This window comes from Zingiber officinale, chromosome 7B (assembly GCF_018446385.1).
Source record: "Zingiber officinale cultivar Zhangliang chromosome 7B, Zo_v1.1, whole genome shotgun sequence".
Lineage (NCBI taxonomy): Eukaryota > Viridiplantae > Streptophyta > Magnoliopsida > Zingiberales > Zingiberaceae > Zingiber > Zingiber officinale.
In genome coordinates, this window is record NC_055999.1 from 95,851,485 (window position 1) to 95,863,580 (window position 12,096).

A 12,096-nucleotide genomic window follows, 5' to 3' on the forward strand; every position below is an offset into this window, starting at 1 on the left:
ATTTAGAAAATTCGAAGTAATAAAACGAAAATAAGAAAACAATTTCTACCGTTTATTTCATAATTTAATAAAAACATATTCAATATTCACAAGTTTCATTTATATTTATACTCACATTTTAGCTTTTTCTTACTGACTTAAACATTTATCTATTTTCTATAATCTATATTTTTCATGCCACACAAGACCAAAAAAAAACAAGACTACACCAAAGTAGAGCATGTGGACGACGACGGGTCAAACAAGGCCGGGACGAGGTATTTCCTCCCGCGGGCCCCATGCGCGTTGAAGCTTGCCCCCGTGGCCGGGTCCACCAGCAGGTTTCCTGGGTAGCCTGGGTACGCTCCCTTCGCGTAGACGCCGGTGCACGCCGTCGCCGCCTCCAGCGGCGCCTCCCTCGGCCCCTGGTAGAAGCCGTCGCCGAACGGGTTGGTGGCAGCGCCGGCCAACATGCTCGCCAGGTTGATTACCATCCCGTCGGTCCCGACGTCGCCGTTGGGCGCCACCAGCGGCGGCGTCTGCGGGCCATACAACGGCTGGTGAAACGGCCACGCGCACTGTCCGGGGCACTGCGCCGACGAGTCTCCCACCCATATGTACACGATCCGACCTCTCCCGGAGGCGGATGACGTGTGGGACCCGCACCGGCTCATGCAGAACCGCTCCACGGCGACATCCGCGGCCGTGAGCACCACGCTCAGTGCGGCGCCACCGCGGGCGGCCAGGGCGGCGAGGTCAGCGTCGCGGAGGGATTTTCCGAGAGAGTAGGCCTCGTCGACAATCTGCCGACCGAGGGCGAGTCGAGGCGGAGGCGTCTTGGAGGCGGCGGCGTAGTACATGCGGAGTGCGCTCCACCAGGTGCCCACCGACGGTTCGACGCTGTCCTTCTGACCGGGGAGCGGCGAGAGGGAGGCGACGAAGTCGGAGAGGACCGCTCTTTGGGAAGCGGTGAACTTGCCATAGAAGACGAGATTGACGGGGATTTGCCCAGTGAGCATAACTCCCCTGTGGTAGGTCATGGCGAGCGGCTGTCCATCACAGCCCAGAAACAGAGCAGGAAGCAACAGAAAGCAAAGAAGCAAAGCGGAGCACAGTGAAAGCGCTGTAGTAATAGAAGAAGCCATAGAACTCTGTTTTCTGAGTGGATGAGCACAAAGTACAAGCGTGGCGAGATTTATAGCGGTAGAAGGAAAGAGAGAGGAAGGCGAGAGGCAATAAAGACGAGTCCCCTGCCCATGCACCACAGCACTAGGTTGACCGAGCTACGCCGTGGATAGCGTCGGCAAAAGCGACCATGGTCAGGAACAGCCTTCTTCGATCGGGTGGATGCCAATAATTCTTGTGACATAAACGTTTGTGAAAGATACAGCTGAGGCTGCCCCTACCGCTTTCGCTGTCGCCATTAAGAATCCGTCGTCGTTTCTGCATGCTGGTAATGATCAAGAGCGGGGCAGGCGAAGGCGACGGGAGGTCAATTCCTGGGAGAAAATGAAGCAGGTGGAATCGGAGGCCATGGATTGGAGTGCGGGAGAAGGCGAGAAGAACAGAGCGTCTAACAGAGTCTCTAAGGAGAAGAATCATGCACCATCAACGAGTACGACTCCTCTCGTTCTTATCCACTTCACCATCTTTATTACTTTTGATAAAATATATAACTTCGTCGGTTCGAATGCCGAGATAAATGTCGCCTTCATACTAATACTCATTTATCTCTGTTCTGTATTCCTCCCCTGTATAGCAAAGGCATCCGAGATCATATCGAGTGAAGGGATGTGCACTCAAATTTTTGTCCCGTATCATGCGTTCAATGCCTCGCTGCATCCATCAAACGAAAATATTTTGGGGTTTGAGTTGGAGGGTAGTGAAGCTGCCACGCAGGTTCAGAAGTAGTTCATTGGAACGGGACACGCGAGGAAGACAGCGGCGTGTCTGGTGTAGGCGGCACCTGCATTGGTGTCGATAGACATGGGACGGTGGATTGTGCATTATAGCTGGCTACTTAATGTGAGTTTGATGCTACGGCTACCAGACTGTAGCATTGCTATATTAATATAATACAAGGAGCATTTTTATCCTGATTTTGAGAATCAAATTACATGACCCAATAATTGATACAGAGTGTGATCCGCGAGCTAATTTATGATATGATTTTCATGCAATATTAATTTGCTCGAGTTTGATTGACATCAACCGGTGCACGAACATGAATTGATAAACACAAAGTTGATACATATCTAATGCGCTTCACCGCTCAAGCTGGCACAGTGAAATCGCACATATATCAACAAAAGGTATGAAGAAAAATCAAACGACAGCTTCCACGATTGAATCAACTAACAATTTAACTAGTAAGGATGATAGTTAACGGAAGAGGAATTAAGAACTGTGGAACATATAAAAAAGTTGGTGATCCTAAATGCATATTCCCCACAGCTTATACAACCTTTCTCGATAGATTCTTATTTGGTTAAACTCTATGACTAATTGGTGGAAGTATTAATTAGGTAATTAATTAAGTTATCAGGTATATTGGATTCATGATGAGTTGATTTATTAGTAAGTGGATTAATAGTTGATATCTGATCGAATAAATTGATAAGAGAAACTGGAAGTATGGATTCATTATTTAGTTGACTTCATTAGTTGGATTGCTAGTTCATATCTTGTTAGATAATTGAAGCATATTAAAATGAATGGTTAATTAATTAGGTTGAATAACTTCATTAGGAAATATTCCTAGTTTGAAGGAAGTGATGAATCGTTAAATAGAATTAAAAGATGATTACCTAATTAGTTTAGTTATTTGACTTATATTCGAAGTTAGCTATAATAAGTACCCTGCTATGCAGGATATGGATACAAGACGAGCACTTTAACGAGAGCATAGTTTCAACATGGCCTCCAAATAGAAACGGGTACTTCCTGTCTTGTTCCTTTACTACTTTAACTTTAGTGTATAATCTATATTTAGATAGTTGCTATATTTACCTTGACTCTATTTGTTCTTACTTCTTGAGTTTAATCTTTTATTTCTTGATCTTATATGTTGATCTATTTTGATATCCATGTAGTCTCATTGTTATCTATGCTATTTATGACCATTTATACTCATATCATTATGCTAGCGATATTATACTATAGCATAACTGTAGAATATTGAACTAAGTTACCAGCTTGATATTTATTCATACTTGGGTATTAGTATGATCATACGGTATTGTAGGATATCGAGTATCCTAGTAAACTTTAATTGTTATTTAGGCTTATGCCTAAATGCTAGTGAGATTAGACCTACAATGTTATATCCTGTCGATCATCGTCTTTCATTCGTGGTTGAGAGAGTCGTCAGTAATCGTCGTTATAGCTTATCAATCATTGTCTCCCATTTGTGGTTAAGAGAGTCATCAGTGATCATGATACATATGACTACCCACGCGACATTCATGGTAGCGAGTTCGCGTGTAATCCGTAACTAGATAGCTACATATATACCTTGTCTGCCCACAAGACCATTCGTGGTAGCGAGTTCGGCCACAGATAGTGACTATTTACTTACCTGTCTGCCCACAAGATCATTCGTGATAACAAGTTCGCCTGTAGACAGTGACTATTTGTTTACCCTGACGGCATGGAATCATCAGTGGTAAAGTCAGTCAATGCTTGTTATATACTTGCTATATGTCGATCATGTATTTGTTCGTGCAGATTGCGATGTACCGTATGTACTCCCAATTTATTGGTCACATCTAGTTGAGCAGGTTAGTGGAAGATTATTATTATTGGTTATACTATAATAAGTAGACGATTATAGTGGCACACTTAACTTTTGATGTAAGTATTTTCTTGAGACTGTACATCTTTGCTCTCCTTATATTATTGTCATGTAATATCTTCTTGTATCTATCGAGTATGTTATACTCACTACCCCTTACTTTCCCTTTTGTTTCCATGTTAGTAGGTAGATGACATGTCGTGTCACTCACAGGTCTTGGATGTCAGTCTCACGTCGCATCAAGAGTTTTTGTTTTTGTTGTTTTTCTTACTCGTATTTTAGCTTTTCGAACTAGTTTATGTATTGTATAACTTGTGTGTGGATTTCTGAACTTGTGGTGTCCTTTTGTCTGTTATGTATTTGTTGAGGTAAGTCGTACCGGTACGCAGTCTAGTTTCTTATTTTACGTGATTGTGTTTGTTTTCAGCCGTGTGACCTGTAGATATTATCTTGTATTACCTTGTGGCCATATATCCAGGTTTCATATGTTGTCATAAGGGAAAAGATGTTGCTTATTTATCGGCCAAAGACTCCCTCGAGACGTGACATATACAGACTAAATCCTAACGACCCCGAAGTCGATTGAGCATATAGGATTCAGTTCTCCACTTCTACAATATTACTTTCAGCTTACAGATTTAGTCCTACAGTGCAATACAACCTTCAATATAAATCAGACCGTCACAAGGTCAGTCATACTTAAGAGTCTGAGCATCTTGTTATCTAATAATCAGTCTCTCGACATACGGTCGATCTGTCCTATAACTGACCGGACCTGCAAGACTTGGTTCCTCATTACTTATCAGATCTTCAGCATGAACCTACGAGCATATTGCCGACTGAATTTATGTTCGATCGGACTTATATAATTCAACTCCGAGCATAAGGAAATTTTCATTATAAATCTGATCCGACATAGAGACAATCGGAATACCCCATCTAAGTATCCGGCTAGACTATATTTCAAGAGGCAATATTGTTAGGGAATCACAACAAATTGTCAAAATAACAATTATTCGTCAGATAATATGCTTTGGTTACCACATATGCATTCAATAGAACCTTCTTACGAAGATAACTATACAACTTCTATCATTATTGCGGAGGTTACACGAGATTGTTCATATACGTGTAACAGAAGATTTCTCGAAAAATAATTGTACAAATTCTAGACTGTATACCTTTCATTATCTGACATCTTCTAACACTGAATATTCCTTGTTACCTCATTATTACAAAGTTATGGGAGGCGATATAAAAAGGAGAGTTCTCTCCACGGAGGAGGTATGTTTTGATAGACTACTGCACAACATTATTCTGTACTACGCTTACTCAATTTTATTGTAGCTCTTCTCCACTTTTCGTTTAGTCATCTACTCATTTAAACGTCAGAAGGTCTATGTCAGGGACCCCTTCCCTGATTTTTGCCTTAACATTTTGTTAGCTCTTTCAAGTGTGCGCAGAATGGAGCCGAAAGGAGCGTCAAGTGTCATGTCTCTCTCTAACGAAGTCTTCTCCAAGTCATCATCAGAACCACCTGCCCAGCGCGCCATCTCCACAGCTTTCAGACAGGATCAATATTCATTTCCTCATGTTTAGGATGGCTTATTGCAATATCTGGAGAATTTAAGAAGCCAGTAGTAGTTTCCACAACAAGTGATACACCATAAACTGGTGATCTGCAAGGTGGATTATGCAGCAGAATTAAACTACAAAACAATAGGCATCCGCATGAATATAGAAAAGACCAAAAAAAAAAAAAAAAGAGCCATCTAGATTGTTCATGGTTAAACATCCAAGCTCCAGCAAACTATTTGGAACAAGTTCCGTAAGATTCACTTGGGGTGACCAAGATTAAGGGGTCAGTTGAGGGCGTAAGCCAGACAACACCAACATGATTTAGTGAGCACAGAGTATCAATATTGGGTGCCATCAAGCCAATTGTTGTTGCAAGTGAGTCTAATTGATTTAACAGTGAATCTTGTGTCCCAACTACAAATAATCAAGCCAAACCTGGATATTATAACTAAGCAAATGGACATGGACTATAAATAATCTTCTTTTTAACTTGACAAATATTCTAGAATCACATGCATGATATCATATATTTAGGCAAATAAAGGGTTACTCAAGGTCCAAGGAAGAAAAAAAAGTATACCTCCCACCAGATGGACCTGATCTATAGTCAGTAAAAATATGAACATCCGGCATGAAGTGATTAAAAACTCCACGAGCTGCATATATCATTCGACTCCCAATTTGAGGGGATACTCGTGTGGAGAATGTCACTCCTCTAATGCTCTGGACCATTCCTTCATCAACCCAATGGGATGCCTGAATGTTTTAGTTTATTTAAATAAACAAGCAGACATGAATTTATAGATTATGTATTTGTAAACAGACAAGATTTACAGATACGTAGATTATGTATTTATCAAGACTCACTGTTAAGGTGTTTGGGGCAGTTGGAACGCCAAGAAAAATCTCACCACCAAGGGGAAGAGCTCCCCAATTCACAATTTTCAACTCCAAACCTTCTGATGGAATGCCGAACCGCTTGAGCATATGCAGTGTTGTTGTACGGAACGTATCAACGGAATGATCATTAGAATCATTTGTAATTCCTTTTTTTTTTGAGAAAAAAAAGATGATTATGACATGTTTTCACAAAATAAGTCACAAGCAATGTCAGTCATAACTAAAAACAATATAGGTAGTCATAGCAACTGATTTTTTTTTTTGGGGGGGTCATGGTTGACAATGGAACTAAGCAAATGAAATAATTAGAACCATTAATTATGAGTAAGCATTCAGAGACTTTAGTCTCTTTTTGTGGAAATATGAAGTATCAGTCATCAATATGTACATGTGTTTTCCGCATAATACACATGTCATAATTGACGCAGCAAAAAACTAGCGATTATATTGATTCGTGCACGAATACCGGAAGTGATTTTCTAAACAGTGTTATTCTACATAATGCAAAAAGATAAGCAATTAAACTTGACGTTTGAGAAGAAACAGCACCACTGCAAATTTTTATTGATCAAAAACTTTCTCACATCAACTCAAACAATTATTTATATAGACTCCAGACCCTAAGACACAAAAGAAGGAAATACTGACATAAAGGAAAATTTCTAAACATACTAAAAATCCAAAATATCCTAAACGGACTTAGAATCTAAAAATATAAAAGACAAAAATTATCAAAAATACCCTAAATATCAAACTCGATAAAAATAATAGAAAAATTAAAATTATTCTTTTTTTCTTGCATCATTCTCTCCATAGTGGAAAAAATTCGCCCTCGAATGGTTGGTCATATCATCAGAAGTGTTGTCAACGTGTTGCGGTTTTTTTAGGTGTGATGCAACGAAAAGCTATCAGTTTTGTTGATTCGCGCACAAATATCGGAAGCAATCTTCTAAATCCTGTTGATTTTCCCACGAATACCAAGAAATAAAAAAGTAAAACTCGTCATTCCTTACAAAGGAGATGACGAACAACACCACCGCAAATTCTTATTGATCAGAAAGTTTCTCACATCAACTCAAACAATTATTTATATAAACTTCAAACCCTAAGGCACAAAGGATGGAAAGAAACACTCGCTCAAAATCCAAAAATATAAAAGACAAAAATTATCAAAAATACCCTAAATAGCAAACTCGATAAAAATAATAAAATTATTCTTTTTTCCTGCATCAATAATCCTTTCCTAAATTTATTTTAAAGTAGAGAGACATAAACTTCCTCCCATATGACGTATAAATTCTCATGAAAATAGAAACATTTTTTATTTAAACTAGGCAGGTAAAAGAACTATCAACTATCTTACGTCCACTCTATGAAAGATTTAAAATAACCTAATAAGATAGTTTGATAGTTTAACTTTGGCTAAAAAAACTATCAACTAGTTTCCTGAACAGAAGATTCCAGTTGAACTTTGGCTAAAAAACTAGTGAACAATCTAATTGCGGAAACTCGGGTTCCAGTTAAAACTGTCAATAGTTCTTTTAATCCAACAGCAGCAAGTTGAAAGATGCTATTACTTGCAATTTCCCCTTAGATAATATCACCAAAAAGTGAGGAAACGAGCTAACCTTTGAGCGTAATAGACAGGGATTTTTTCCCAAACAAAGCAAGAAGGATAAACGGCTCAAGTAAGTACCCGATGGCCACAGTCATGCACCAAATACTTCCCCCTCCAACCAAAACTCCCGGCTCAGTCTCGTTCCTACACAAACCAAAACGCAAAAATTGTCAGCGAAATCGATCCGAACTTACAACAACAAAAATAGAAATCACTGGCATTGACGACGACCTAAAATTCAAAGTCAGTAATCGAACCGGGAAGAATTCCAGCGGACGAACATGTCTCGTTGATCTCGACTGTGCAGTCGTCGGATATCTTCTCGATGAGTCGGAGCAACGATACCTCATAGGGCCATAGCCCTGGAGAAGTCTCGTCGGCGCGGATATCCTCGATGAGGATTGCGTTGATTGACAGCGTCGCGAGGAGGAGCCGCTGCGGGAACTGGCGGATTCCCTTTCATGTACGACGTCTTCCCCACCTTCCCAGAGCGAAAGCGAGAGCACTTCTCCGTGCTCGACGACGGTGGGCGGCGGCGCGAGATGCAAGGGAAGAGAAAGGCCCTTGGCGAGTTTAGGGGTTTCCACTAAACCCCAAAATCTTAACTAAATCTGGTTCAACCTGAACCGTTCCGGTTCAGAATGGATCGACTGCGTCGACTACTCGGTTACCAAGTTGGGCTGAGCCGAGGCCGGTTCAGCCTTAAGATAAATGGGCTATTTCAGTTTCATTTTGGGCTGGGCCGGTGATGGCTTAATTACCGAGCTGGTGCCTGGGCTGAGCCTCCCCAGATAATCCATCGTCTTTCTTCCCTTCGTTCCTTATCCGTGTTCTCCACTGAATCATACTGCTCACTTTCTCACCAGTCGCGATGTCCTCTCTCCCTTGGAGACGTTGGTATTGCTGATCTGCCGTCCGGAGGCTGCCTCACCGCCGGCGGTCACCGATTGAGTGCCTGTAGGAGGTACTCTCTTCGTTGCTATTGTTGGGGACAATTGCATCATTTCAGCTTGTCAAAACAGGAACTTTTATGGAGTGCGGGACTTTCTTGGATTGCGGTTCACTAAGGAGAGTGAAGTTTGTCGAGAGATTTGTGTATCCACTTTGTAGTTGTCGTTTCTGTTCTAGCCGATGTTATATTTCTTGTGGTATTGGAGGATTTAGAAAACAGTCTCTTTTGTGGGCGAGCTGGTTGCCTGTTACCGATGCTAAATCTGCCTCTTCTTCTGAGCTCAACAAGCCGATTCCTTCCAGAAAGTCTTTCTATTTGGCTGGGGCATTAGGTCAAGAACAGCTAGGGAAGCCACATTTGGAAGAGCAACCAAGGGCAAAAAATGTTGACATGCGCATAGCTGATCCTGATGCTTTAAGTGGTGCACAAAAGGAAAAGGCATTCGATGCTGATTGTGAAAAAGAAGGAGAAGAAATACTAGGTTTTGAAGGAAATGGTAAGAAAAATAGGAGGGTTGAAAGGGTTGATGTGCATGCAATTTCATTGAGCTTAATGCATGCTAAAACCGCAGACGACGTCAAAAAAGAACTCAAGAACTTGGATACCTTGCCTCTGCCTGTTTACTCATCCGTGATCAGGGGTTTAGGGGCTAAGAAGAGTTTAGATTCAGCATTCGCTATTGTTGAGTGGTTGAAGTGGAAAAATAAGGAGACTGGTAGTTCTGTCTCTCCAAACTTGTTCATCTATAACAGCCTCTTAAGCGCAGTGAAGCTGACTCAGGATTTTGATAAAGTCGACGAAGTAATAGAGGATATGAAATCACAAGGCATCACTCCTAATGTTGTGACTTATAATACTCTGATGTCCATTTACCTTGAACAAGACAGGTATCAAGATGCTCTAAATGTGTTAAATGATATCAACAACAATGGACTATCTCCTTCGCCTGTCACTTATTCAACCATCTTACTGTCATACAAGAAGATGGGCGATGCGTTTGGTGCAGTTGCTTGCTTTGCCCAGTTTAGAGACAAGTATCAGAGAGGTGAAATTGGCAAAACTAACTGTGATGAATGGAAGAATGAGTTTGTTAAACTTGAAAAGTTCACAATCAGTGTATGTAATTTTGTGATGCGCAAGTGGCTGGTAAATGATGTGAATCCAGCTTCAAATATTCTTAAGCTCCTAGCTGTGATGGATGAGGCACTATTGAAACCTAACCGAGTAGATTTTGAACGCCTTTTGTGGGCATGCACACGAGATAGCCATTACACTGTGGCTAAGGAGTTCTATAGTAGAATAAGGGACATGAACAATGACATAAGCTTATCTGTATGTAATCATGTGATATGGCTGATGGGCAAGGCGAAAAAATGGTGGGCAGCTCTTGGGGTCTTCGAGGACTTGCTGGAGATTGGTCCTAACCCAAACAATCTATCATATGAACTGATCCTATCTCATTTCAACTTTCTGCTAACTGCTGCTAGAAAAAAGGGGATGTGGAAGTGGGGTGTTAGGCTTATCAATAAGATGCAAGAGAAAGGCTTAAGACCAGGAAGCAGAGAATGGAATGCAGTCCTTGTAGCATGCTCTAAAGCATCAGAAACATCAGTTGCTGTACAGATATTTGCTAGAATGGTGGAGCAGGGTGAGAAACCGACAGTCGTATCTTATGGAGCTCTGCTGAGTGCACTTGAAAAAGGGAGGCTTTACGATGAAGCGCTCAGCGTGTGGGAGCACATGGGTAAAGTGAATGTCAAGCCAAATTTGTACGCATACACAATATTGGTGTCAGTTTACATTGGAAAAGGTAGTCCTGAGATGGTTGAATTTGCTCTCAGTGAAATGAGATCAGTAGGTATTGAACCGAGTGTGATCACTTTTAATGCGATAATTTCTGCGTGTGCAAAGAACGGTATGGAAAATGCTATTTTGGAGTGGTTTCGCCGCATGAAAGATTACAAACTCAAGCCAAACGAAACAACTTATGAAATACTAGTGGAAGCCCTTGCAAGAAATGGCAAACCAAGATTAGCAAATGAGATGTACTTGAGGGCTTGCGATGAGGGATTTCAGCTTTCTCCAAAAGCCTATGATGCTGTCTCACAATCCTTGCGTCCGAGTTGAACGACTGAGGCTTTGGGCTACACACTCAGTTAAGGCAAAGGTGTACCAAGTTGACAGAAATTGTTCCTGATCTTGCAGATCTCCCTCTTAGAGAAGACCATTTGATGAGAATTGAGAAAGAGATAAAAAAAATGAGTGTCTAAATAAATAGAGATGATATCGTCGATGATTTCATGCAATTGGTTTCATACTTGTATATCCATTTATTTCTCTGTAACATTGACACCCTATTCTACTGTTCTGTTACAATATATCAATGAACGCTAACACACTGGATTCATTATCATTGTTCTCTTTCTACTTGGTATAAAAAAAATTCAATAGTCCTTGCTTAATGTTTTTCTCCTTTGGGATATATGTAAACTTGAAGCTCTTTTGGAGGAAGTTGATGTGTTTTTTGATAAATTTTGTAACTTTTTTCCCTCTCATCATCGCATCATATTAATATAGACTTTAGGAAAAGATGAAATCCATCACCTAATACTCTACAAATGCTCCACATCATTGTAAATGAATAAATTAGAAAATTAAAGTGAGTGATCACATAGAAGAGTAATTTTATTTTCATCGGGATTTGACCCTTGTTCATGTTATCGTATATTGATATAGTCCCAAAGTCGAGGTAAATACCTCCTTCATGTGTTAGTCACTATTTCAAAAGTTAGTAGTCGTTCGTGATTTACCTCGTCCGTGTTAACTTTGGAACGGACTGACGAGGATACTAGGGGCGAGCATATTCGTCTTTACCATAATGTATTGATATAAACTTGTTAATACATATAGGGATGTAATTATAATTTTAATTAAAGATACTTTGGATATGTAATTTTATCTAAATAATATTAAACTCAATTCAACTTAATAGTATTTACTTTTTAATATTAAATGTTGTGTGTAATGTTAAATTTTAGAATGATAAATATGCTATTTCAATACTTACAAGTAACAAAACAACTAAGAAATTAATATCTCAAGTAAAATCAATTAAAAATTATTTTCTAAGGTTTTTTTAAAAAAAACACTATTATAGAGTTTAGTTTCAAAGCAAATTAACAAACACTCGGATTTGAATGCCAGGAACACATCCTCCATAGCAAATTCTTTGGAGAATTTCTCTCTGAGATTTTAAGCTCCTCAGAGCTGCATCTT

At 40.2% G+C, this 12,096-nt stretch overlaps 3 protein-coding genes across 3 annotated transcripts; 1 reads left to right on the forward strand and 2 right to left on the reverse strand.

The window, feature by feature from the left end:
* Positions 1-31: 31 nt before the first annotated feature.
* LOC122004568 (protein PHOSPHATE-INDUCED 1 homolog) lies at positions 32-1,403 on the reverse strand. The gene is made up of 2 exons (XM_042559433.1): positions 1,353-1,403; positions 32-1,262 (listed from the first exon to the last, which is right to left on the reverse strand). Exons 1-2 carry the CDS (start codon positions 1,401-1,403, stop codon positions 204-206), a joined length of 1,110 nt encoding a protein of 369 aa, XP_042415367.1. The 3' UTR covers positions 32-203.
* A 3,804-nt stretch (positions 1,404-5,207) lies between these two features.
* On the reverse strand, positions 5,208-8,714 carry LOC122004569 (probable RNA 3'-terminal phosphate cyclase-like protein). Its single transcript, XM_042559434.1, has 6 exons — positions 8,630-8,714; positions 8,100-8,454; positions 7,879-8,012; positions 6,218-6,396; positions 5,931-6,106; positions 5,208-5,451 (listed from the first exon to the last, which is right to left on the reverse strand). The coding sequence occupies exons 1-6, from the start codon at positions 8,712-8,714 to the stop codon at positions 5,337-5,339; spliced, it is 1,044 nt and encodes a 347-aa protein (XP_042415368.1). The 3' UTR covers positions 5,208-5,336.
* LOC122006389 (protein LOW PHOTOSYNTHETIC EFFICIENCY 1, chloroplastic-like) lies at positions 8,687-11,233 on the forward strand. Its single transcript, XM_042561875.1, has one exon. It carries the CDS (start codon positions 8,899-8,901, stop codon positions 10,945-10,947), a length of 2,049 nt encoding a protein of 682 aa, XP_042417809.1. The 5' UTR covers positions 8,687-8,898; the 3' UTR covers positions 10,948-11,233.
* Positions 11,234-12,096: the final 863 nt, after the last annotated feature.

Excerpts from the sequence above, each read along its gene's own strand:
- LOC122004568 (XM_042559433.1), bottom strand. The coding sequence starts at position 1,403 with ATGGCGACAGCGAAAGCGGTAGGGGCAGCCTCAGCTGTATCTTTCACA. Across the intron at positions 1,263-1,352 it reads CAGCTGTATCTTTCACAAAC|CTCGGTCAACCTAGTGCTGT; the intron begins GTTTATGTCACA and ends TCCACGGCGTAG.
- LOC122006389 (XM_042561875.1), top strand. The coding sequence starts at position 8,899 with ATGGAGTGCGGGACTTTCTTGGATTGCGGTTCACTAAGGAGAGTGAAG.
- LOC122004569 (XM_042559434.1), bottom strand. The coding sequence starts at position 8,714 with ATGATTCAGTGGAGAACACGGATAAGGAACGAAGGGAAGAAAGACGAT. Across the intron at positions 8,455-8,629 it reads TCAGCCCAGGCACCAGCTCG|TGGAAACCCCTAAACTCGCC; the intron begins GTAATTAAGCCA and ends TTTGGGGTTTAG. Across the intron at positions 6,397-7,878 it reads CCTGTCTATTACGCTCAAAG|GAATTACAAATGATTCTAAT; the intron begins GTTAGCTCGTTT and ends CAAAAAAAAAAG.